This window comes from Pristiophorus japonicus, chromosome 9 (genome assembly GCF_044704955.1).
Source record: "Pristiophorus japonicus isolate sPriJap1 chromosome 9, sPriJap1.hap1, whole genome shotgun sequence".
Taxonomy (NCBI): Eukaryota; Metazoa; Chordata; class Chondrichthyes; family Pristiophoridae; genus Pristiophorus; species Pristiophorus japonicus.
This window is the reverse complement of record NC_091985.1, coordinates 34219194-34246476: the sequence shown is the minus strand read 5'-3', so window position 1 is coordinate 34246476 and position 27283 is coordinate 34219194. Positions and strand designations below refer to the sequence as shown.

Sequence of the window (27283 nt, the reverse complement as noted above, 5' to 3'; positions counted from 1 at the left end):
ACGACAAACCCGGGGGCAGGAATCAGTATAAAACTCCCCTCGGACTGTACTTGTAAACTTTTTGTATACATAGAGCACCGTGATCTGAAAAAAGCTATGCAGTGCCATGTATAATGCAAGTTCTGTTTAGTAATGTATGTTGCAAAGAAATGTAACTGTACCCTCACCCATTCCGTGTACCGTATAGTGCCACTAGTAAATTAATTTGATGACTGTATTACAATGTATCCTAGATTATACTGAAATATACCTCGAAATGTAAAGCAAGCAAATGAATTGAACGGAACTGCCGTCAGCATCCAAATGTATTGTATGGAATTGCTGACCGCATCCAAATGTACTGAACTGTCTTCCAATGTATTGTGTAAACTTTTATATGAATAACGTATATTTTGAAATAAAAAAACCCAATAGGAATGACGTTGTGGAGTTCTGAGCCCATGTGGAGTCTCGCTAGGTGGGAGCATGGGTCAGAGACTCGGCCCTCATCTCTGACCTGGCATCTCATCTAGCCATGCTTCACCTGGGAGCCTTGCCTTCACAATAATAAGCATTACCATGGCGCATTATGTCTAACAAGTGGCTCATAGTGAACATTGTAGCTTTGCTAGGACTCAACATTTAGTTTGATTAGATCGGTAAGCATTTCTTTGCATGACTTTACAATGGGCCAATTTCTTTTTGCATAACATGAGCAAAAGAAGCCCCTTCTGACCAGAAGTGGATTTTGTTGCATGTTCATATTGTACCTTCTTCCAATCAAAGCAGTGGGACAGATCTTGACTGAAAATGAGTGATAGCGAATCAACCGCCCGTTTTATATCTCATCCCATTTTTATTTGCACTGATGTCAACCGCGATAAAAATCAGGAGAGATGTAAAATGAGCTGATCCTTCACTGTCACCGTTTTACACCAGCGCACAGTGTCAAAATCTACCTCAGTCAGTCTTTTGAAGTGCAAAATAACTAATCAAATTTTCTTCCTGCTTTCGTCCTCCGCTTTCCAGATAACCAAGGTTTTGTTTGTGCTAATCTGACGTCATTAATGTCAGTTCTGTATGTTCTCTCTCTTACAGCGAATTGCTCCCCACAGTGCCGAAATGGAGGGATGTGCCTACGGCCCCAGTTTTGCGTGTGTAAACCAGGCAACAAAGGTAAAGCATGTGAGCAGACGTCCACTGGCACTCATTCCAGCAGCAACCAAGACACTCTGGCACAGGCTCAGCCTATTCCTCAACAGGTGCCCCAACAGACCCTGACACAGAGAGTGCTGCAACTTCCTCAGAAAATCAATTCACTCAGCCAAATGTCTTTGACTGTCAAGCAGAAACCATCCATCATGATGCCCCAGCAGTCTCAGTAAGTAATTCATGAAACTTCACAAAATGTCACTAATAAATGCAGAAACTTGACTGAATGCACCGTGAATAGATTGACCGATGTTGACTTTGTTTCCAAATTATGTAAAAAAAAATTCAACCGTTAGCTCAACCTTGCCTTAATTTCAGAAGCAGGTGAAGATCAATAGCATGGGCTATTGAGGAAGGAGGGGCAAACAATCATGGGGCCGAAATTCAGCCTCCAGAAAAGGCCTCTTACTGTCGGAAAGCGGCAGCTGTGCGGCGGAGTCGAATGGCCGCCGATTTGGGGTCGAATGGCCGCCGCTGGCGAAATTCTCCTCGGTAGTTTTTTCGGCCGTCCCCACTTCCACCCCGCTGCTGCCGACCCCTCCTAAGTGTGTCATCGAAGCGCACACCGCCAATCTCCCGCACTTCCATCTAAATTCACCTGGAAAAATCTTTGGGCCGCCATGTGGTACTCCCGACGACTTTTTCTGTCGGTGCGCTGTGTTCGCTGTGTGTATGACATGGCTGTACGGCGGTTATTCAAGGGGAGGGTGCACTGCCGCGGCCACCATTTTATTTTTTTTGGTCGGCCAAATGCCAGGTCGGGCCAATAATTACGCCCCCGGGTACGGCCGGGCCGCCAACAGACAGCCTGGTACCCCCCTCTTGGGTGCCAGGCCGCTGGCCCGGCCGAAACCCTCGCTGGCGGTCCAGTGGACCGAACTGAAATAATGGCAGAGCGCGCAGCGGCTCACCCCTTTGTGTGACGGGCAGAGACGTGGTGACGCTCATGCGTCATGATGTCATCAGCTCCAGGCTGATGACTGACAGCGAAGGAAACGGCGAGAATCCCGCACTCAACTTCCGCCCCTCTAGTGTGCTCACCGTTCCACTACCCATCCCCATTATGACCGACTTCTGGCCCGCCGGAAAAAAAACAGCCAAAGAGCGGAATTTCGCTCAAGAGGCCACCTCATCCACCGCGGCAGGAAAAACACTTCAACAACGGTAGGTGTGAACCATTTCAGACGGACCTGAATTTTTCCTGACTCTGGCTGTTTATAGCTTCCATCATAGGCAGTCCCTCGGAATCGAGGAAGACTTGCTTCCACTCCCAAAGTGAGTTCTTTGATGGCTGAACAGTCCGATACGAGAGCCACAGACCCTGTTACAGGTGGGACAGACCTGTAACAGGGTCTGTGGCTGGTTTGCCGGGTGCTCCTTCCACTGCCTGCGCTTGGCCTCTTCACGCTCTTTGCGTTGAGACTCGAAGAGCTCAACGCCCTCCCGATGGACTTTCTCCACCTCGGCATTTTTCCACAGCATTGTTTATGACCCACGCAATGGCGACTTGAGACTCAATGAGAGGACAGGTTTGAGGCAGGGCAGTGAGCAAACAGCAGGGACGTACTCAGATCCATCAGAAAGCAGGGCCTGGAACCAGAGAGGAAGAGGGAGCGCAGTGGGTAAGGGAGCAGTGCACGGACTAGTTGCAGTGCAGGGGTAGAGAGAGTAATATGGCTGTGCTTGTTTTTTTGAAATTGTTTCTTTGGATATGATTAGACACATGACTGATATTATCGTGTGGTTTGATGAATCAGTCAGCAATGCAGAAGGCACGCTATAATCAAGCAACTCTACAGTCTTGCAAGCGCAAAGAGTTGGGATTACCAAATCATAGAATCATAGAAACGTTACCACACAGAGGGCCCAAGTTTCCACACGATAAAAAACGGGCACCCCTCCGAGCTGGGCACCCGTTTTTCGCGCCTAAAACGGCGCCGGAAAAAAAACGCGCGATTCTGGAGAGCCCTGCAGCTCCTTGTCTGTTTGGCATGGCGCCCAGGGGGGCGGAGCCTACACTCGCGCCGATTTTGTAAGTGGGAGGGGGTGGGTACCATTTAAATTAGTTTTTTTCCTGCCGGCAACGCTGCGCGTGCGCGTTGGAGCGTTCGCGCACGCGCAGTGTGAAGGAAACATTGGCACTCGGCCATTTTTGTAGTTCTTTGTAGCTGTTTAATTTTTGAACATTTTTTAATAAAAGCACATTGCCATCAGCACATCAGCACTGAGGCTTCTTGCAGCCTTCTCACTGTCTCCTTCCCCCCCCTGCTCCGCGGGAACAAACCGCTGTCTCCTTCCCCACCCCCGCGGGAACGAACGCCTGCAGCATTCTCCGTGGCTGAAGCACTTTCACACAGGTAGGAAGATGGTTTATTTAATCTTTTCTTTGCTTATAAATGTTTATTCAGGTTGGATTTATTTGTATAATATTTGTATAAGTATAAATAAGGATTTATTGTTGAATTTAATGAGTTCCCTTCCCCCCCCCCCCCCCCACCTCGTTCTGGACGCCTAATTTGTAACCTGCGCCTGATTTTTTAATGTGTAGAACAGGTTTTTTCAGTTCTACAAAAATCTTCACTTGCTCCATTCTAAGTTAGTTTGGAGTAAGTTTTCACTATGGAAACTTTCAAACCAGGCGTCAGTGGCCGGACACGCCCCCTTTCGAAAAAAACATTCTGTTCCAAAGTAGAACTGTTCTACCTGACTAGAACTGCAGAAAAAAAAATGTGGAGAATTGCGATTTCTAAGATAGTCCGTTCTCCACCAGTTGCTCCTAAAAATCAGGCGCAAATCATGTGGAAACTTGGGCCCAGAAGGAGGACATTTGGCCCGTCGTGTCCATGTGGTCGAAAAAAAGTTACCCAGCCTAATCCCACCTTCCAGCACTAGGTCTGTAGCCTTTAGGTCACAGCTCTTTAAGTGCACATCCAATTACTTTTTAAATGTTTCTGCCTCTCCCACCTTTCAGGCAGTGAGTTCCAGACCACCACTATCCTCTGGGTGAATTTTACCCCCCTCCTCTCCCCTCTAATCTTTCATCCAGCTACTTTAAATCTATGCCCCCTGGTTATTCACCCCTCTGCTAAGGGAAGTAGAACCTCCCTATCCACTCTATCCAGGCTTCTCATAACTTTATAGACCTCAATTAAATCTCCCCTCAGCCTCCTCTGTTCCAAGGAAAACAACCGCAGCCTGTCCAATCATTGCTCGTAGCTTGAGCTCTGGGGCCTGCTCAGTACGGCCTGTTTTCCACTGGTTTCTGAATTAAAATAAGGCCAATATGAAAGCAATGTTTGTGATTTTGGATTACAGCAACAAAAGTGCTTGACATTTAATGTTTGGCTACTTTGTGTGCTATGCAGTGAGAAATCCCAGTTTCCGGAGAAGATTCAGAGGGGGATTGACAGGATAGATACTGAGAGATTATTTCCCCTGGCTGGAGAGTCTAGAACTAGGGGTCATTTTTCTTTCATTTGTTAATGGGATGTGGGCATCGTTGGCAAGGCCAGCATTTATTGCCCATCCCTAATTGCCCTGGAGAAGGTGCTGGTGAACCGCCTTCTTGAACTGCTGCAGTCCGTGTGGTGAAGGGACTCCCACAGTGCTGTTAGGGAAGCAGTTCCAGGATTTTGACCCAGCGACGATGAAGGAACGACAATATATTTCCACATCAGGATAGTGTGTGACTTGGAGGGGAAGTTGCAGGTGATGGTGTTCCCATGTGCCTAGAGTTTGCGGGTTTGGGAAGTGCTGTCGAAGAAGCCTTGTAGATGGTGCACACTGCAGCCACGGTGCACCGGTGGTGCAGGGAGTGAATGATTAAGGTGGTGGATGGGGTGCCAATCAAGTTGGCTGCTCGGGATAGTCTCAGGATAAGGGGTTGGCCTTTTAAGGCTGAGATAAGGAGGAGTGGTGTTGTAGGGGGGCAGGTGGTGTGGCGTAACTGCAGCATGTGGGAGCTGGTGGAGAGCATCGTGATCCCGAGCAACCATATCAGGGGTAAGTGTCTGCAACTCGACGATCTTCGGCTCAGAGTTGTTGAGCTGGAGTACAATCAGCAGACATTGAGATGCATCAGGGAAGGGAAGAGTTACCTGGACACTTTGCTCCAGCAGGCAGCCACACCCTCAAGGTTCAGTAGTACTTTAGAGTTAATCAGTGGTCAGGGACAGGATGGTGTGACTGCGAGTCAGGAAGGTATGGTCACCCAGGATGCAGTGATGGAGGAACCTTGGCCCTTGACCCTGTCCAACAGGTACGAGGTACTTGCTCCCTGTATGGATGAGGAAAAGGACTGCAGTGAGGATGGGAAAACTGACCATGGCACCATGGTACAGGGGGCGATCCAAGTGGGGGGGGGGGGGGGGGGGAGAGAAGGAAGGAATGTGGTTTGATCCAATAGCTGTTACAGAGACGTGGTTGTAAGGTGACTAAGGTTGGGAACTAAATGTTCGAAAAGACAGGCAGGATGGCAAAGGAGGTGGGTGGTGGAAGCAGGTGTGGGGGGAGGGGGGCGGGTAGCCCTGATAATAAAGGATGATATAAGGAAAGTAGAGAGAAAGGATCTTGGTTCGGAAGGTCAGGAAGTAGAATCAGTATGGGTAGAGATAAGGAATAGCAAGGGGCAGACAAGTGGGAGTAGTATATAGGCCCCCTAACAGTAGCTATACCGTTGGACAGAATATTAATCAAGAAATAGTAGGAGTTAGTAACAAAGGTAATGCAATAATCGTGGGAGTCTTTAATCTTTGTATAGACTGGACAAATCAAATTGGTAAGGGTCGTCTGGAGGACGAGTTCATGGAATGCATTCGGGACAGTTTCCTAGAACAATACGTCATGGAACCAACCAGGGAACAGGCTATTTTCGATTGTGTATTGTGTAATGAGACAGGGTTAATTAGCAATCTCTTAGTAAAGGATCCTCGGGGGCAGAGTGATCATAATATGATAGAATTTCACATTACGCTTGAGAGTGACTTGCCAAAGTCTGAAACTAACGTCTTAAACTTAAATAAAGCTAATTACATAGGTTTGAAGGGCGAGTTGGCTAATGTAGATTGGAAAAATAGATTAAAAGGTATGGCAATAGTTAAGCAGTGGCTAGCATTTTAAAAATATTTCATAATTCACAACAAAAATACATTCCATTGAGAAACAAAAACTCCACAGGAAAAGTGATCCATCCGTGGCTAACTAAAGAAGTTAAGGATAGCATTAGATTGAAAGAAGAAGCTTATAATGTTGTGAAGAATAGCAGTAAGCCTGAGGATTGGGAGCGTTTCAGAAACCAGCAAAGGATGACCAAAAGATTGATAAAAAGGGAAAGAATAGACTGTGAGAGAAAGCTAGCAAGAAATATAAAAACAGATTGTAAGAGCTTCTACAAGTATGTAAAAAGGAAGAGAGTAACAAAAGTTAACATTGGTCCCTTAGAGACTGAGGCAGGAAACATTATTATGGGGAATAAGGAAATGGCAGAAACAAATATTTTATATCTGTCTTCACAGTAGAAGGCGCAAAAGCATACCTAAAGGGTCTAATGAGGGTGAGGAACTTAACGTACTTAAGATAAGTAGAGACAATGTACTAGAGAAACTAAAGGGACTAAAATCCGACAAATCCCCTGGACCTGACGCCTTACATTCTACAGTCTAAAAGAGGTGGTTGCAGAGATAGTGGATGCATTGGTGTTGATCTTTCAAAATTCCCTAGATTCTAGAACGGTCCCAGCAGATTGGAAGGTAGCAAATCTAATACCGCTATTCAAAGGAGGAAGTGAGCAAACAGGGAACTACAGGCCAGTTAGACCGACATCAGTCATTGGGAAAATGCTGGAATCCATTGTTAAAGAAGTGCTATCAGGGCACTTAGATAATCATAACATGATTAGGCAGAGTCAACATGGTTTTATGAAAGGAAAATCGTGTTTGAGGATGTAACTAGCAGGGTAAATAAAGGGGAAACGTGGATGTAGTATATTTGGATTTCCAAAAGGCACTCGATAAGCCACATAAAAGGTTATTACACAAGATAAGGGGTCATGGGATTGGAGGTAATGTATTATCATGGATAGAGGATTGGTTAACGGACAGGAAACAAAGAGTAGGGATAAACGGGTCTTTAGCAGGTTGGCAGGCTGTAACTAGTGGGGTGCCACAAGGATCAGTGCTGGGGCCTCAGCTATTATAGTAATGACCTAGATGAAGGGACCGAGTGTAATGTATCCAAGTTTGGTGACGATACAAAGCTAGGTGGGACAGTAAGCTGTGAGGAGAACACAATGTGTCTGCAAAGGGATATAGATAGACTGAGTAAGTGGGCAGTAAGGTGGCAGATGGAGTACAATGTGGGGAAATGTGAGGTTATTCACTTTGGTAGAAAGAATAGAAAAACAGAATATTTTTTAAATAGCGAGAAACTTTTAAATGTTGGTGTTCAGCAAGATTTGGGTTTTGTTGTGCATGAAACACAGAAAGCTAGCATGCAGGTACAGCAAGCAATAAGGAAGGCAAATGGCACGTTGTCCTTTATTACAAGGAGGTTGGAGTATAAGAGTAAGGGGGACTGAAATTGCCCCTCTCCTTAAGGCCTGTTACCACCGCAAATCGGCGGCCACACTGCGGAGTGGCGTGGCCGCCGACATTATGTGGAATGGCTTCTGATAGCCCAATTGCCCTCCCGAGTTTTCCCGGTGGTGCCCCGAGCCCCCCCCTCCACCGCCCCCCTCCATCCCGCCACTCTGCTGCTGCCGATCCGTGGTAAGTGGGTCATCACTGTGCACATCGCCGATCTGCCCCCTCGACAGCAGCATTCCCCATTGAAAATCTTCGGCCCACCTGGTGGTGCCAAAACCTGTTTTTTCCCAGAGGTCCAGTGAGGCTGTGGCCTTCTGCAATGGCGGTGTGGCTTCCCCTATAGGGGAGGATGCACTGCCGCCATGTTTTTTTTGTCGGCCGACTGCCATGTCGGCCCAATAATTATGCCCCCGAATTCGGCCGGGCCGCCAACAGGTTAGCCTGGCACCCCCTCTTGGTTCTCCCCCCCCCTCCAGTGTTGTCATCAAACCTCTTAAGAGCGACTTCTGGGTCCAAGGAAAAAGAAAAAAAAACGTTTTGGGCGGGGGGGCAATTTCTGTCCCAGGAAGTCTTGCTACAATTGTACAGGGCCTTGGTGAGACCACATCTGGAATACTGTGCACAGTTTTAGTCTCCTTATCTCAGGAAGGATATACTTGCCTTGAAGGCGGTACAACAGAGGTTCACTGGATTGATTCTTGAGATGAGAGGGCTGTCTTATGATGAGAGATTGTGTAGAATGGGCCTGTACTCTCTGGAGTATAGAAGAATGAGAGGTGATCTCATTGAAACATACAAGATTCTGAGGGGGATTGACAGGGTAGATCCTGAGAGGCTGATTCCTCTGGCCGGAGTGTCTAGAACTAGGGGGCACAGTCTCAGGATAAGGGGAAGGTCATTTAAGATTGAGATGAGGAGGAATTTCTTCACTCAGAGGGTTGTGAATCTTTGAAATTCTCTGCCCCAAGGAGTTGAATATATTCACGGGTGAGATAGATAGACTTTTACACTCTAGAGGAATCAAGAGATATGAGGATCGGGCAGGAAAGTGGCGTTGAGGTTGATGGTCAGCCTTGATCTTATTGAATGGTGGAGCAGGCTCGATTGGCCGCAAGGCCTACTCCTGCTCCTAATTCTTATGTTCTTACCATCACTAATGGATGAGATTCCCTCTCATCCCTGCAAACCCTATTGAACTTCAGATGTATACTTTTTGAGGATCCTTCCCTCCTGTCCTCAATGGGTTCAGTTCCAGCGACCATGGCAAACTTCCAGCACTTGGCTGAAGTAATTCTTCTTCATGGGTGATCCTTGACAGTGAGTGTCGGCTGGTTAGTTTGTTGTGGGGTCATCTCAGTCTGATCCACACATACGCAATTCCAGCAGGTATCACTGGATCATGATCAGGAGCGGAAATTCTGACTGATGTTCTCCACTGACCCGACTCTCCGGCCACACAGACCGACTGTTGCTTCAACCTTCCTAGTCGGTATGACACCGTACCTCATAGAGGTTGCATTTACCTAATGACACTCCCTCTCGAATTTATTGAAAATTATTAACATCAAGTTGACAGAAAGTGTAGCCTTTTGCAACGTTTCTGAAGTGACACGACAGCACGGTGTGATGGGATCTAAAGCAGATGTTTGTGGCAAAGTCCCTTGATATTTAGCTGCTGAGGCTGGCACTGATAGCCAGCAGCTTTTCCGTACCCCTACAGGTTTCCCAGTGACCCTGTGGTCGATGTGCATCCTCCTCTTCCTTGCCCTACCTGTGTCAGTCTTGACTCTCATCTCTGAGTCAGAAGGTTGTGGGTTCAAGTTGCACTCTTGAGATCTGAGCACATCATTTAGGCTGACATTTTAGCGCCGTTCTGAGGGAGTGCTGTGCCATTGGAGATGCTGTCTTGTGCATGAAACATTAAGTTGAGGCCCCATCTGATCTCAGCTGGACGTAAAAGATCCCATGGGCACTGTTGGAAGAAGAGCAATGCAATTCTCCCAGTGTCCTGGCCAATATTTGTCCCTCAGCCAATACCATCATAAACAGATTAACTGGTCATTTACCTCATTGCTGTTTGTGGCACCTTGCTGTGCACAAATTGCCACGTTTCCTTACATCACAACATTAACTACACTTCAAAAGTATCATTGGCTGTGAAGTGCTTTGGGAAATCCTGAGGTCATGAAAGGTGTTCTATAATTACAAGTTATATCTTTCTTTACCACTTTTGCCCTCTGTTGCAGTGCAGTGGCAATGCTGCTGGTGTCAGTGTTTTATTATCATCCACCAGCCACCTCTATTATCCAATGGTACTGAAATCAATACAAAGATTTGTGGCAAATAATGCATTTTTATTTGCCATCTATCAATTTATTGTTGCATTTACTCTTGCTGTTCTTAATCTTTAGATGGAATATTTGGTAGAAAAAGGTAGAAGAGTGTTGAACGTAATTAAGTCCTTTCGCTGTGCTGTCCTAGCTTTCAAGGCAGAATTTTATACTGTTGACAGGCGTGTCTGTTAAATATCTGTTTAACTTACCACAAACATTGTTCAAAGTCTCTGTCATTTCAGAAGATTTAAGTTTTGATTGCTTACAGGTCTAGGAAGTGCTGTTACGCTAGTACAACACGTCCTTTGAGGTCTTGTGGTTTGGTCCACAGTGGGCTTAGAGAATCTCGAGTGTTGTTTTGCCACCATGAAACAGATGCATGTAGTTAGAAAAATATGCTTCATTGATGCCATGCTGTGGAAAATATTGCTGATGCATCATTAAAGAAAGCAAAGTGATGTGATCTGCTTTCTGTGTATCTGATCTTGACAGATAGTTTCCCTGATCTTTGAAGACAAATATTATGCTGCATTTGGCATAGCTTGCTCCTGTGAGATACAATTTGCTGGGAAGCAGTTCTCTGAAGTAAAATAATATATACTGGGAACTGGCTCATGGAGGCTGAATTAGACCTCGTCTTGTAGCAGTTTAGACTGACTGATCATGTTAAAGGTGAGATGAGAGATTTTGATAGATGCCTCACGAGGAGGTTGGAGAAAAGGCTGATATAAATGCCAGTTTTTCATGTACTGCTCACTTTTCTTCACCACAACTTACCTTTGTTCCTCACGTGTCTGGGGACATTTATGGCCCTGTTGCATCTCCTGGATTGTTTCTTGCTAAGGGTGGATGGTAGTGAGCTGAGAAAGCGTGAGGCAAAGTCGAAATTTGGGATCTTTTATGTCCACCTGAGAGAGCAGATGGAGCCTCGGTTTAACGTCTCATCCAAAAGATGGCACCCGTGAAGGTGCAGAATTCCCTCAACACTGCACTGGAGTGTCAGCCTAGATTATTGTGCTCAAGCTCTGGAGTGGGGCTTGAACCCACACAGAGAGTCAGGATAAATGGGTCATTTTCCGGTTGGCAAACAGTAACTAGTAGGGTGCCACAGGGATCGGTGCTGGGGCCTCAACTATTTACAATCTATATTAATGAATTGGATGAAGGGACCAAGTGTAATGTAGCCAAGTTTGCTGATACTACAAAGATGGGTGGGAAAGCAAATTGTGAAGAGGACACAAAAAATCTGCAAAGGGATATAGACAGGCTAAGTAAGTGGGCAAAATTTTGGCAGATGGAGTATAATGTGGGAAAGTGTGAGGTTATCCACTTTGGCATAAAAAAATGATAAAGTAAATTATAATTTAAATGAAGAAAAATTACAAAATGCTGCAGTACAGAGGGACCTGGGGATCCTTGTGCATGAAACACAAAAAGTTAGTATGCAGGTACAGCAAGTAATCAGGAAGGCAAATGGAATGTTGGCCTTTATTGCAAGGGGGATAGAGTATAAAAGCAGAGAAGACCTGCTACAGTGGTACAGGGTATTGGTGAGGCCACACCTAGAGTACTGCGTACAGTTTTGGTCTCCTTTTTTAAGGTGCGATATACTTGCATTGTAGGCAGTTCAGAGAAGGTTCACTCGGCTGATTCCTGAGATGGGGGGGTTGACTTATGAAGAAAGGTTGAGCAGGTTGGGCCTGTACTCATTGGAGTTCAGAAGAATGAGAGGTGATCTATTTTAGACATATAAGATAATGAGGGGGCTCGACAAGGTAGATGCAGAGAAGATGTTTCCCCTGTGGGAATCTAGAACCAGGGGGCATAGTTTTAGAATAAGGGGTCGCCCATTTAAAACTGAGCTGAGGAGGAATTTCTTCTCTCAGAGGGGTGTAAATCTGTGGAATTCTCTGCCCCAGAGAGCTGTGGAGGCTGGGTCATTGAATATGTTTAAGGTGGAGAGAGACACATTTTTGAGCAATAAGGAAATAAAGGGTTATGGGGAGCGGGCGGGGAAGCGGAGCTGAGTCCATGGTCAGATCAGCTTATTGAATGGCGGAGCAGGCTCGAGAGGCCAGGTGGCCTACTCTGGTTCCTATTTCTTATGTTCTGACTCAGAGGTGAGAGTGCTACCACTAAGCCGTAACAAAAATGGGCCTCAATTGCTGTTGCACTTGGAGTCTGTTTTTTTATTATTTCACCGTGGCTACACACACATTTCTTGAGTGGGGTGCAGGACACATCACTAAGATCTTATCATGAATGATCAAGAAGTCAGGAGTACATTCCTGGCCATGCATCTTTCTTAATGTTGAAAACCTTTTAGGCACAGCAGTCCATCTTTGTATATTTGACGCTTTTACCCTAACAATACGCAAGATATTTCAGTGAATGTTTATAAGGAGGTAACAGTATTGAAAAGCACGTCTGTTGAACTCATTCACTTCAAAGGATCACATATAATTTCCATGGTTCTGAACTCTCCTTCATTGTGTGTTTAATGAGGGAGGTGACTAACCAAACCCTATTCCTCGTAGAAGAGAAAACTCTGCAATTTCTCTAAAATTTCCCTAAACAAAATCTAAGAAAATTTCAGCATGTCTCAGAAGTTGTGGCTCAGTGGGTAACACACTCACCTGAGTCAGAAGATTGTGGGTTCAAGTTCCCACTCCAGGAACTTGAGCACCTAAATCTAGGCTGACACTGCAGTGCAGTGCTGAGGGGAGTGCAGCTCTGTCGGAGATGCCGACTTTCAGATGAGGCCCCGTCTGCTCCCAGGTGGACGTAAAAGATCCCATGGCATTATTTTGAAGAAGAGCAAGGTAATTATCCCCGGTGTCCTGGCCAATATTTATCCCCTCAATCAACATAACAAAAACAGATTATCTTGTCATTATCACATTGCTGTTTGCGGGAGCTTGCTGTGCGCAAATTGGCTGCTGCGTTTCCCACATTTCAACAGTGACTACACTCCAAAAGTACTTCCTTGGCTGTAAAGCGCTTTGAGCCGTCGGGTGGTTGTGAAAGGCGTTATATAAATGTAAGTCTTTCTCTCTTCATGTCAAATTTATTTGTTTTGTCCTGTGAAGCGCCTTGGGACGTTTTACTACGTTAAAGGCGCTATATAAATACAAGTTGTTGTTGTTGTTCTTCTTCTTCTTCTAAAGTCTCCATTTCTGAACCACACTGACCAGGAAGGTTTCAGACTCGACTGTCAGTCTGTGCTGAGTTAGCCGACAGGGGTGGCATCAAGGGAACTACAATTGACAGCATCATATGGAGAGGAAAATCAGCCAGGAGTTTCTACTCCTAATTGCTCTATAGTAACCTCAGCTGAAAGTTCATGTGCATGAACACTGGGGAGAGGATAGGATTGGCCTTGATAATGATATCCTCTGAAAATGGACAACCTGTTGGCACTTTCTGTCAAGACTCATGAATGTGAACAATGGCCAATTGGGGAATGTATTTCAGGGTGACTGCTGCTTGTGGAACCCCATCCCACTGAGAGAGCGCTGGAAAGAAGATTAAAATTGGCGGAAAAATGGAAGAAAATGATAATCAGCACTGTATATCATTTCAGTGTTACACCACCCAACTCTGACTGATTGCATTTAACAGATGACATCCCCAGGGCCCTAGTAGGACCAAGTGTTTGATTGATTGTTTAGTCATATTGTGGCAAGGCTTATCCAAATGAGCTTCGGCGAGTTTTGGAATATTTTGGTTTGAAAAGCGATTGCTCATAACAGCATGAGGAAAACTGGCTTCGTACATTAAGTCTGACTGTATGAAAAAGCTGAAGTAATATGCACAGTTGGGATTGAAATACCCTTGGTTAATCAGGTGTTGATCACTGCTGGTGTTACTGCAGCTCCATTGTGCTGTCAATCTGGGAAACTCCCCGAGTCAGTATCTCAGCAATATCATAGTCACTCATTGTTGTGAAGAAAACCTTCACCAAGACAGAAAAACCAAAAAGGACATTAATTGTATTTTTTTTCTAATTATCCGATTTTTGAAAAAGTGTCTTGGTGGTGTGGTAGTCTTCTTAAGGACCAAGGGATTGATTAATAGGGCACTGCAATCTGGGCAATGCTTTGCATCTAAACTAGTCTCTCTAGAAAGAGTGGAAAAACATTGCTGACACACAAATTCTCTCCTTTACGGCTAGTAATGAACTCTTGAACTGGGCTTGAGAGCACAGTCAGGAACCGAGCATTAGGAAGGATGCAGATAAAGGGAAAAAAGTCTTGCATTTATATAGCACCTTTCACAACCTCAGGATGTCCCGAAGTACTTTACAACTAATGGAGTACTCTTCAAGTGTAGTTGTAATGTAGGAAATGTGACAGCCAATTTGCGCACAGCAAGTTCGTACAAATGTTATAAATTATCAGAGCATTTGTTTTTTTTTAGGTTTTGGTTGAGGGATAAGTATTGGCCAGGGCACTGGGAAGAACTCCCTACTCTTCTTCAAATAATGCCATGGGATCTTTTACCCCCACCTGAGCTTAATGTCCCATTCAAAAAATGAGCCTTTGACAGTGGGACTTGAACCAACAAACTTCTGACTAAGAGTCGAGCATGCTACCACTGAGCCAAAGCTAACACCTGTTCGGTCCTAGTTGTCTCAATGCAACTGCCCAGGCGAGATTGGATTCCACTCCATTTACCGATTTCCCCTAACTGGAGGTCTGTGATATATTCTTATGACATCGCTAAGAAACACACTACAAGAAGATGGCTCCAATACAGAAAACCTGTTATCATGTGACTTTGTCACATGACCTTTTATTGTATTTACATCAATAGTTGCATACCACAGTAGTCCATTAGGTGGAGCAGTAGTCCACGAGGTGGAGCTCCTTATTAAAGAAGTAATCATAACAAAATAATCATCATACATAACTTGCATGGTTATACACAACAAAAGATATGGACTTATTTTTCCATAATTACAAATCAAACTTAACCACTGGTTTTTTGTTTCGAAGAAGATACCTTTGCTCTCAAACAGAACTTTTCAAACTTGGTGTTGAACTTAGACTCATTCTAGGCTGAGCCTGAGGAAAGTTTTTCTCCAAGGGCAGCCCTTGATCTACATTTTGACTCTTTACAACTTCAGACTATTTGTCGAACTGACTCGGACTCAGACTTAAATTCTGACTTTCTCTTGGTCTTGTTTCTAGTACATGTGATGTAGGATTTGCTACTGGTACTCTACTTGTAACAAGACTATCTGATTCATCAGAAATAATCGAATCATTCCAACTTTCAACTCCTTCCATATCTCAGGAAAGTTTGCCAGTTTGTGGTCCAATTACAACTGCCTTTTCTTTGGATTTGGATCCAATATTTGTTTGATGAGGGGACGTTTTACAATTTGTACTGTGTGCTCTGCTGAACCATTTGAAGCAGGGTGGTACGGTGGAACCTTGGTATATTTCACATTGTTTCTGCTCATGAACTATGCAAATTCTCTGAACAAAATTGCAGCCCATTATCAGACACAATTTCTTCTGGGAGGTCATATGAAGAAAACAATCTTCGCAAGTTGTTTAGTGTTTTACTTGTTGTTATTTTCCGCATCAGAAACATCTCTACCCACTTCGAACGGCTAACAATCACAATGAACAATTGTTGTCCTTCTAGCTCAGTAAATTCTACATTTAACCTTTGCCACACTCTGGGAGGCCATTTCCATGGCTGTAATGATACTAATGGTGATTTCTTGCTTACCGATTGACATGTTGTACACTGACTAATGATGTAGTCTATATCTTTATCTAAACCTGACCACCATAAATAACTGCGTGCAAAACACTTGGTCAAGCACATCCCCAGGTGCTGGTCATGAAGATCTCCTAATAATTTGGACTTGAACTTATTTGGAATAACTACTCTTGCACCCCACATGATACAATCTTTATCCACTGATAATTCATTCCTACGAAGTACGGATGAATATCTTTCTCTGATACTTGGTTTGGCCAGCCATTTGCTATGTAATCATATACCTTTGACATAACTGGGTCACATTTGGTTGCTGTACTAATTTTTTCAGCTGTGATTGGCAGCTCATCAATGTATGAAAAATAGAACACTTCTTCCCTATTGAGTGTAACTTGTGATGGGGCTGGCAATCTGGATATAGCATCAGCATTATCATCTGACTTAGGTACAACAACAATGGGTACAGCCCAATTACTTAGATCTACCTAAGAGATAATGTTCTCAGTTTCTAGTCTTTTGAGTTCTTGCTCAATTTTCTCCTTGATTGCGTACGGTACGGGACGTGGCTTGCAGTAAACTGGTCTTGTGTCCTTCTGCACTCAGACACTGACCTTGAATTCTTGGATCATACTGCCTGTTTCGTGGAATACCTTTGGATACTGCTTGATGACGTCATCTTTTCACATGAAAAACTGCATTCCAATCCAGCTTTAGTGATCCCAACTAATTTCTACCTATCAAAGCAGGCTATAGTACTATGAAAGGTAAGCTCTGAAACTGATCCCATAGGGATTTGCTCTCCTGAGTAGCCTCGCAGCTCTATCTTCAATTTCTCCAGTGGAAAATCACGTAACTTGTCGAGATGTAGCGATTCTGGTATTATGCGCATGGATAAACCAGTGTCGATTTCCATGGGTATCTTGGATGACAATACATCGTGAATCGTTGTTAGATACCCTCATGCTCTTGATGACGTTATCTCCAGAACCTTCTTGTCCTGTTGCTTCTCTTCAATGCTAGGTAGTGTCTGGCGATTTATACTTCTAGCCTTGAAAATCAGTTTACTCTTCAGTTGGCATGCCTTCGCAAGATGCCCAGTTTTCTTGCAGAAGAAACACTCTGCCTTCACATATGGGCAGCTTTGAGCAATGTGTTGTCCCAGGCACCGATAGCACGACTTCAATGCGCTGTTACTTTAGCCAGTTACTGAGGCCTTGGGCCCAACTGCCTTTTACTTCTAACCTGTAGGCGATTCACCTCAGTTGTCCGATGACTGGAAATGGCGTGAAATTCTCGGGAATATTGGTCGGCCATATCCATTGACATAGCTGTCTGACAAGCTAAATCAAAAGTCAAGTTAGGGGTTGTCAACAACCTTCTTCTGATTGCTTCAATTCTCAACCCACAAACAAAGCGGTCACACAATGCCCGGTCCTGAAAGTTTAAGAAATGACAGTAAATGGATAGCTTTTTAAAAGCTACAATTTATTCACTGATACTCTCATCAATGAATTGATCTCGTGTTCCAAAATGATAACTTTCAGCAATTTCCAGGGGCTTAGGATTCTAGTGCTGTTCTCTCCGTCAGTGGCAGGTCCTTTGCCTTGACAGGTACAAGCACATTTTTTAAGGTTTCATACACCTCGGGACCTGCTTCAGTCAAGAAAATAGCCCGTTTTCTTTCTAAAACCAACGGGTTATGGTTTTCATCATCAGGGACTTCGACGATACTATTCGCGGTGAAAAACATTTCTAGCCACTCCACATACGCTCCGAAAGTCGCTCGGTCATGATAGTACTCACGCAGGCTCCCTATTATTCCCATAGGCACAGCCATCTGGACTCTTCAGTTCAGCCAAGTGTGCTTGTAATTTACTTTGGATTTTTAGCTGTTCTGCAAAACAAAGAACCTCTCAAAGCCTCTCTGTCAGTTGGCAGGATTATCCACCAAGAACAATTTCAGCTGGGGAATCTGATTATCCTATTCTTGTGACCAATGTCATATATTCTTACGACACCACTAAGAAGCACACTTATACCTTTGGTCTCAAATGGAATGATGGGGCTAAAATGCTCTGCTTGAAATAAAGAGCACTGTTTAAAGATTTTCACGTAAAAACAAGTTGTGTTTTGGTTAAAGAAAATAAGCCTGACTGTGGTTTAAAAACCGTAGCGAGGGATTTTATGCTGGAATCACACCAGCTCGCTGGCGCAGCTTAAAGGGTTGAGGTGGGAAATCCTGCTGGAAGCGACACGGGACATTGAATACAACAGTTGAGTATGGAACATCACCCGCCGCACTTCCCGTCACTTGTCATAGTGGTGCTGGGAATGCCTGTGTGGTCCCAGCTTCCAGGGTTGCGGTGGAACGAGGAGGAAAGATTTATATTTTAAAAGACCATTTTCTCGCCCTCCCCCCTCTCCAGAGATATGCTGGGATTCCACTGATGCGTGGAAAATCCTGGCCCTTGCGTGCAGCTAAGGTCCTTTTTTTCCAAAAAAATAAAAAAGATCTGGAGAGAAGGTTTACACGTATCAATTGCGGGGCGGAGACAAGCCAGTCTCGGCAAGGCTCTTGCAGCAGAAACTCTTGTTACAGTGCTGCAATTATGGTAAATATGCAAAGCACGATACGCAGTGCCCTGAAATGTTGCCAAAATCTTTCTAATTCCTATTGCAACCTATACGATGTATAGTCGTTGGGACAATGCCATGATCATGGGTGTGTCATAATAATAACAACACAGCAACAAAAAAAACAAATCACAGTATCTGTGGATTTAAAAAATTCAGAGCTCAAAGGGACCCAACCCAGTGAGTGAATTTGTTCTGGCTTTCTTCAGCTCCTTGGCCAGTGCCATGTGTTAACTGAAATTCTAATCCAGACAAAGGATGCAATTGAAGTCTTTGCTTCGTTAGAAATGAATGAGAAGGTGTGCATTTCTTTATCCAAGGCTTCAGCATGCTTGGGATTCTTCTGACACACGGTGGAATCCAAATGGAACGTGCCTTGACAAGTCGTGGAAAAAAAAGAAAGAAGGGACTTGCATTTATATAGCGCATTTCACAACATAGAAACATAGAAATTCGGTGCAGGAGCAGGCCATTCGGCCCTTCGAGCCTGTACCGCCATTCAATAAGATCACGGCTGATCATTCAACCTCAGTACCCCTTTCCTGCTTTCTCTCCATACATCTCTCAGTACTTCCCAAAGTGCTTCTCAGCCAATGAAGTGTTTTTGAAGTGTAGTCACTGCTGTAATGTAGGAAACGCGGCAGCCAGTTGTTTGCACAGCAAGATCTCACAAACGCCAATGTGATGATGACCAGATACTGGGGCCGAAATTCAGCCTCCCGATAAGGTCTGTTACCGCTGGAAACGCGGCAGCCACACGGCGGTGTCGAATGGCCGCCGATTTTTTGTCGCATGGCCGCCGCTGGCGAAATTCTCCTCGGTAGTTTTTCTGGCGGTACCCACTTCTGCCCCGCTGTTGCCGAACCCTCCCAAATGCGTTGTCACAGTGCACACCGCCGATCTCCCACCCCGCAAGCAAAATTCACCTAAAAAAATCTTGCAGCCGCCGTGCGGCGCCCCCCGACAGTTTTCTCTGTCGGTGCACTGTGTTTGCAGAGTGTGTGTAAAATGGCGGTGTGGCCGCCATTAAAGGGAAAGGCGCACTGTCGTGGCCATCTTATTTCTTTTTGTTGGCCGGTTGCCAGGTCAGCCCAACAGTTATGCCCCCGGGTTCAGCCAGGCCGCCAACAGGCAGCCTGGCACCCCCTCTTGGGTGCCAGGCCGCTGGCCCGGCCGAAACCCTCCCTGGTAGCCCAGTGGACCGAACTAAATTAATGGCAGAGCTCGCAGTGGCTCGCCCCTTTAAGTGACGGGGAGAGACATGGTGACGAATCAGTGTGATGAGGTCATTAGCGCTACACTGATGACTGACAGCGCCGGACACTCTGCCCGCCCCCACTTCCGCCCCTCTTATGACCGATATTCTGCTCCAGCCCCGCCCCCATTATGAATGACTGACGGCCCGCTCGAAAAAAAGGACAAAGAGCTGAATTTCGCGCAAGAGTCCACCGCATCCACCGCGGGGGTGAAAACGCGGGAGAAATGATAGGTGCGACCCGCCTCCGGCGTGGGTGAATTTCGGCCCCACTATGTTTTAGGGATTTTGGTCGAGGGATAAATATTGGCCGGGACACCGGGGAGAACTCACGTGCTCTTCCTCGAATAGTGCCGTGGGATATTCTACGTCCATCTGAGAGATCAGATTAATGTCTCATCCGAAAGATAGCACCTCCGACAGTGCAGCACTACCTCAGCCCTGCACCGGAGTGTCAGCCGAGATTTATGTGCTCAACTCTTTGGAGTGGGACTCCACAGCTCCCCCTGCTGTGTAGTCTGCAGCTGCAGGCATGACATGTGAGCGATCTGGGTGTCCTGGTTGACAATAAATTGAAGCTATCGCAACAATGCTCGGTGGCAGTGAATAAAGAAAATCAGATGCTGGTGTGCAGTAAAACGTCAGCATTGAGCCAAGATAGTGAGGTAACCCTGCCAGTTTATAAATCTTTGGTGGATCGCACTTCGAACACCATGTACAGTTTTGGTCGCTGCAGTACAAAAAGGATATTGTAGCTATTGAAAAGACACAGAAGAGAGCATGCAGAATGATCGAGGGGATGGAGGGATTGGATTATTATGAGCAATTATGTAAATTGGGCAAATTTTTACTGGAAAAGAGAAGGTTGATTGGTGATATGATTGCTGTTTTTAGAGACTAGAAAGTGTAAATCATGATAAGCTGTTTCACTTTGTCTAGAATAGTAGAACCAGAGAATACGGCCTACACTTGACGGGTGGGGCTGGGGAGGGGGGGGGCTAGTAAACTCAAAACTAATCTGCAGAAACATTTCAGTGATGAGTGGTCGATCTATTGAACAAGCTCCCTAGGGAGATGGTGGAAACGGGTAACATTGATTCATTCAAATGCGATTCGATCGATTTCTTACAGTGTATGAGTAATTTGAGACATGGGATATTGTGAGCTTGGGAGGAACAGGTGACTTTGGGCCTATGCTTCCCAAAGCTGTCCACCACTGGGGGTTTTCCTCGTCTTATGTCTGGGTCTGTTGTAGACTCATTGGATATCCATCGGCTCAGATTCGCTCACGTAACATCATGGACCAGCCATGCTGATACACAGGAACGTACCTAAAGTGTCAGGTAGAAGACAAAAAAAATGGCTACTTTTTCTCTTGTCTCAGAGGTGCTCAGTACAAAAGCAGAGAGTGACACTTTTAGCTTTTTTTTAAACTAAAACTTTTTTGAACCATTTGAAACATGTTCATTGTTAAAATCTTTTCCATGTTTTGCACCTGCAGTTCCTTCCAAAAATATCGAAGGAATAAAAAATATTCCAGATGTTTTGCTTGGCTGGCTTCCTTGTTTTTCTTCAGAATTCTTCCGAGGATGCTCCAGCAGGCAGGGAATGTGCTACCTCACCTTTTTGGTTCTGTGGCAATCTAAGTGTTCTGCAAATTATTATAATTGCAGTTTCTTCTGAAGATTAATGTCGTTGTTTATCAATGATTTAGAACAGCAAGGATAGACTGGCTGATCTCCTGTGGTGTTGCACATCAGGAGTCTTAATTTTTATATTCCCATTATAAATTGCTACATCCACATTTATAATAGAGATTGCCAATGTAAACTGGTCACACTGTAATGATACCCTCCTGCCAGTAGTGGCACTGCAGTCTCTCCACTGGTATGAAGGTGTAATTACAGCTAACACGTTTCCCTAGTAATATGGCTGTAGGAATTTATAATGATAAGTTGACAGAAAATGCATTCAGATCTAAAGTTTTAATGAATTATAGATATGAAAGTATGGAAGAAGGAAGAAAGGCAATTCAGTCCATTGCGTCCATTCTCATCAGAGAATTTGAATCATAGACTCTACACAAACCATTTCGTCTCTGGAGGAAATGCTCTGTGTCTTTGGCCCAACCTCCTTCAGCGGGTTTATTAGTGACCTTCCCTCAGTCACAATGTCAGGAGTGAGTCTGTTTGCTGATGATTCCACTGTTCCATTCACAACTCCACCAATAAACAAGCAGCTCATATCAGCCTACAGCAGGACATGGATAGCATCCAAGCTTGAGATGACAAGCAGCAGGCAACATTTGCGCCACGAGAGAACGCCCAGTTATCGCTCCTTTTCTTTCAGTGGTACCATCATTGCTGAGTCCCCCACTATCAACATCTTGGTGGCCACCATTGACCAGGAAATAAACTGGACCAACCATATCAACACTGTGGCTATAAGAGCAGGGCAGAGGCTTTGAACTCTGATGAGTGGCACACCTCCTGACACCTCGAAGCCTCTCCACCTACAAAGATCAAGTCAGGAGCGTGATGGAATACTCACCATTCACATGGATGGATGCAGCTGCAGGAAACTCGAGAAGCTCACACCATGAAGGACAAAGTTGACTTGATCAGTGCCCTTTCACTGGTCTCGATATCCACCCTCTTCCCATCACAGGCACACTGTGGCTGCAGCTGCAGTATCTCCCTTCCCTGCAACCTCTGTCGCCAAGAAGAATAAGAGCAGCATTGTTGTGGGACCACTGTCAACTCCAAGTTCGTCTCTAAATCTCATACCATCCTGACTTGTACTTATGCTGTTGTTTCTTCATCATCGCTGGGTCAAAATCCAGGAATTCCCTCCCTCACACCATTGTGGGAGCACCACCACCACAAGGACGGCAGTGTTTCAGGGAGAAGGCCCACCTTCTGGGGCCATAAATGCAGCCTTGTCAGCATCGTTCAAATCCCGAGAACAAATAAAAAACCTTTCCCATTGCCTCCATAAATAAGTCTACATATGTTTCTAATCTTGCATCTTACTCTTTACATGTTCGACCAGCTATGTTTCCACGCCTGGCATTTCATATAATATGTTGACTGTTGTTTATTCATTGTGGTTTGCACATCTCCAATCTGCCAGTCATGGTCTTGCAAGTTTAATTCTTAAATGATTTCATAAATAACATAAATACAAGATGTTGCAACAACTGCGTGGGCGTAAATAATTGCAAGAGAAATGATCTTATCTATCAGGAGGCACAAGCTCAAAGTTCAGGCATTTTGTTGTTAACTGAACATAAAAACATAAGAACATAAGAATTAGGAACAGGAGTAGACCATTTAGCCCCTCGAGCCTGCTCCGCCATTCAATAAGATCATGGCTGATCTGGCCGTGGACTCAACTCCACTTACCCGCCCTCTCCCCATAACCCTTAATTCCCTTATTGGTTAAAAATCTATCTATCTGTGACTTGAATACATTCAATGAGCTAGCCTCAACTGCTTCCTTAGGCAGAGAATTCCACAGATTCACAACCCTCTGGGAGAAGAAATTCCTTCTCAACTCGGTTTTAAATTGGCTCCCCCGTATTTTGAGGCTGTGCCCCCTAGTTCTAGTCTCCCCGATCAGTGGAAACAATCTCTCCGCCTCTATCTTGTCTATCCCTTTCATTATTTTAAATGTTTCTATAAGATCACCCCTCATCCTTCTGAACTCCAACGAGTAAAGACCCAGTCTACTCAATCTATCATCATAAGGTAACCCCCTCATCTCCGGAATCAGCCTAGTGAATCATCTCTTTACCCCCTCCAAAGCCAGTATATCCTTCCTTAAGTAAGGTGACAAAAACTGCATGCAGTACTCCAGGTGTGGCCTCACCAATACCCTGTACAGTTGCAGCAGGACCTCCCTGCTTTTGTACTCCATCCCTCTCGCAATGAAGGCCAACATTCCATTCGTCTTCCTGATTACCTGCTGCACCTGCAAACTAACTTTTTGGGATTCATGCACAAGGACCCCCAGGTCCCGCTGCACCTCAGCATGTTGTAATTTTTCCCCATTCAAATAATATTCCCTTTTACTGTTTTTTTTCCCCAAGGTGGATGACCTCACACTTTCCGACATTGTATTCCATCTGCCAAACCTTAGCCCATTCGCTTAACCTATCTAAATCTCTTTGCAGCCTCTCTGTGTCCTCTACACAACCTGCTTTCCCACTAACCCAGAGGCGATGCCCCAAAGGAATTCCTGATCTCGGCTGAGCTGCTTGGGACAGTGCAGAGTGGAGAAAATGTACTTTTCCAGAGAGAGGGAAGAGCACAGAGATGAGTCAAGCCAAGGGGCTCTTGTGCGTCTCCGACTGAGCTCTTTCCATAACATAGGCCGGGCGATGTGTAACACCAGGGTTGCTGCCTTAGCAACATCAGAAGATGATTTACAGAATTTTTGCTGCCATTTCCTAACCTCCATGTAATTTACCATTTACTCAAAGGGAGCCCACACATTAGTTCCTTGATTCTCTAATGGATGAATAGTCATAGTTGCCACATGTTGCTGATTTTCCAATTTAAAAATTAGTGCAAGAAAGAAAGACTTGGATTTAATATAACGCTTTCCACAAATACCAGACGTCCCAAAGCACTTTATAGCCAATGAAGTACTTTTTCAAGTGTAGTCATTGTTGTAATGTGGAAACGTGGCAGCTAATTTGTGCACAGCAAGCTCCCACAAACAGCAATGTGATAATGAGCAGATCATCTGTTTTTGGTGACGTTGATTGAGAGATAAATATTGACCAGAACATCAGGGGTAACTCCGCTGCTCTTCTTCGAAATAGTGCCCTGGGATCTTTTATGTCCACCCGAGAGACGGCACCTCCGACAGTGCAGCATTCCCTCAGCACTGCACTGGAGTGTCAGCCTAGATTTTTGTGCTGAAGTCTTTGGAGTGGGACTTCAACCCACAACCTTCTGACTCAGAGAGGCGAGGGTGCTACCCACTGAGCCACAGCTGACATGACACTAAAAAATAACCGGTTCAAAACAACCCCAATACTACATTGCTTAGAAATTTAAGAAAATAGTTATTCTGTTCCTTGATTTTAACCATTTCACTTCACAGCAATTGAGAGATTTGTGAAGGAGAAAAAGTTGAATGGCATTAGTATAAACAGAAAAATGATAGTGGATTAACTAACGGAAATGAAATCTGATGTATCTCCGGATGCGAGCAGCTTCAATCTGAGGGTAATAGTTGGAATAGGTGTGAGGAAATTGGAGGTACATTAATCCTATCATCCATAGCTCACTCGATCCAGGAATAGTGCGGGAAGGTTGGAATACAACAAACATGACACTATTGTTCACAAAAAGAGGTGAACAATCAAGTAATTACAGCTAATGAGTAGTGGAGAATTATCACCAGGGACAGGCTGAGTGAGCACTTGGAAAAGTCTACACTGATTAGGGAGAGTCAACTTGGTTTTATAAAATGGAGGTAAACTAATCCAATAGAGTTCTTTGAGTTTCTGAGGCAGATAGAGGAGAATAATAAATTATAAATGGCAATAAATTCAACAAGGCAATGTATGTTACATACTGTAAACTCTTGTTTTAATGGTAGCTTTCCAAAGTTATAAATCTTGAACTCTGTAAATATTTATTTATTGAATAACATTCTGACAGTGGAAAAGCAAATAGCAATTCATTGTTGAACTGTTCCCTCACCACGGCCCTGTTTGTGTATGTGGTGAGACGCTGGATCACCAGGGTTGTGTTGGGAATTCAGAAGATAAAAATGCAGTGTCTGTGTAATGGACATTTTAAAATGCTAACTGAAGGGATATTTGCACTTAATGACAAATGATGCTCTTCTGGTCCCTCAATTATTTTCAAAGTAAAGTAATTGTAATAGGATAGCTGCACAGGAGTTAACGTTTCATAGCCCCGTCGGAGGTCTAAGCTGCGCACTAGAAAGAAAGAAAGACTTGCATTTATATAGAACCTTTCACGACCACTGGACGTCCCAAAGCGCTTTACAGCCAATAAGTACTTTTTTGAAATGTCATTACTATTGTAATGTAGGAAATGTGGCAGCCAATTTGTGCACAGCGAGGTGCATAATGACCAGGTAATCTGTTTAATTGATGTTGGTTGAGGGATAAATATTGGTCAGGACACCGAGGATGACTCCCCTGCTCTTCTTAGAAATAGTGCCATGGGATCTTTTATGTCCACCTGAGAGAGCAGACGGGGCCTCGGTTTAACGTCTCATCCAAAAGACGGCACCTCTGACAGTGCAGCACTCCCTCAGTACTGCACTGGAGTGTCAGCCTAGATTTTTGTGTTCAAGTCTCTGGAGTGGGACTTGGACCCACAACCTTCTGACTCAGAGGTGAGGGTGCCACCCACTGAGCCACGGCTGACCAGGCTGTAGGACTGAATTCTATTTAAAATCAAGAAGCTTCCAGAAATTCTAAGGAATGAGGGATTTCAGGAAAAGCATTATAAAATGGAGCAGTGATTAGACATGTGGGAAAGAAGGTCCTACGTTTGATCCCTGATTTGTGCTGCATTGGGTGATCTTACTTGAGGCAGCATTTGGGGTACTGCAGTTGTGAAATATCAACCAGGATTTCTGCTATCCAATGGACATAAGAACATAATAGGAGCAGGAGTAGAGCAATTGGACTCCTCGAGCCTGCTCTGCCATTTAATAAGATCACGGCTGATCTGATCTTGGGCTCAGGTCCACTGCCCTGCCCGTTCCCCATATCCCCTGACTCCATTTTCGTTCAAAAATCTGTCTATCTCCACCTTAAATGTATTCAATGATCCAGCCTCCACTGCGCTCTGGGGCAGAGAACTCCACAGGTTTACGATCGTCTCAGAGAAAAAATTCCTTCTCATCTCAGTTCCAAATGTGCGACCGCTTATTCTTAAACTACCCCCCCTAGTTCTAAATCCCCCCACAGTGGAAGCATCCTCTCTGCATCTACCTTGTCGAGCCCCCTCAGTATCTTATACGTTTCAATAAGATCATCTCTCATTCTTTTAAACTTCAATGAATATAGCCCAACATGCTCAGCCTTTCTTCATAAGTCAACCCCTTCATCTCAGGAATCAACCTCGTGAACCTTCTCTGAACTGCCTCCAATGCAATTATATCCCTCCTTAAATAAGGAGAACAAAATTGTACGCAGTATTCGAGGTGTGGCCTCACCAATACCCTGTACAGTTGTAGCAGGACTTCTCTGCTTTTATACTCTCTCCCCCTTGCAATAAAGGCCAACATTCCATTTGCCTTCCTGATTACTTGCTGTACCTGCCTTGTGTTTCATGCACAAAGCTCCCCAGGTCCCTCTGTACTGCAGCATTTTGTAATCTCTCGCCATTTAAATAGTAATTTGCTTTTTTATTTTTCCTGCCAAAGTGGATAACCCCACACTTTCCCACATTATACTCCATCTGCCAAATGTTTGCCCACTCATTAGCCTGTCTATGTTCCTTTGAAGATTTTGTGTGCCCTCCTCACAACTTGCTTTCCCACCCATCTTTGTATCA

The 27283-nt window shown here is 44.7% G+C and overlaps 1 protein-coding gene across 4 annotated transcripts in view; it reads left to right on the top strand.

The window, feature by feature from the left end:
• Window positions 1-27283, top strand: part of ltbp1 (latent transforming growth factor beta binding protein 1) — a 456945-nt gene that overhangs the window by 35510 nt on the left and 394152 nt on the right. For all 4 annotated transcript variants that reach the window (XM_070889256.1, XM_070889254.1, XM_070889255.1 and 1 more), the window contains exon 3: window positions 1078-1360. In XM_070889256.1, the coding sequence (XP_070745357.1) occupies window positions 1078-1360 (283 nt within the window). The remainder of the gene's footprint in view (window positions 1-1077; window positions 1361-27283) is intronic.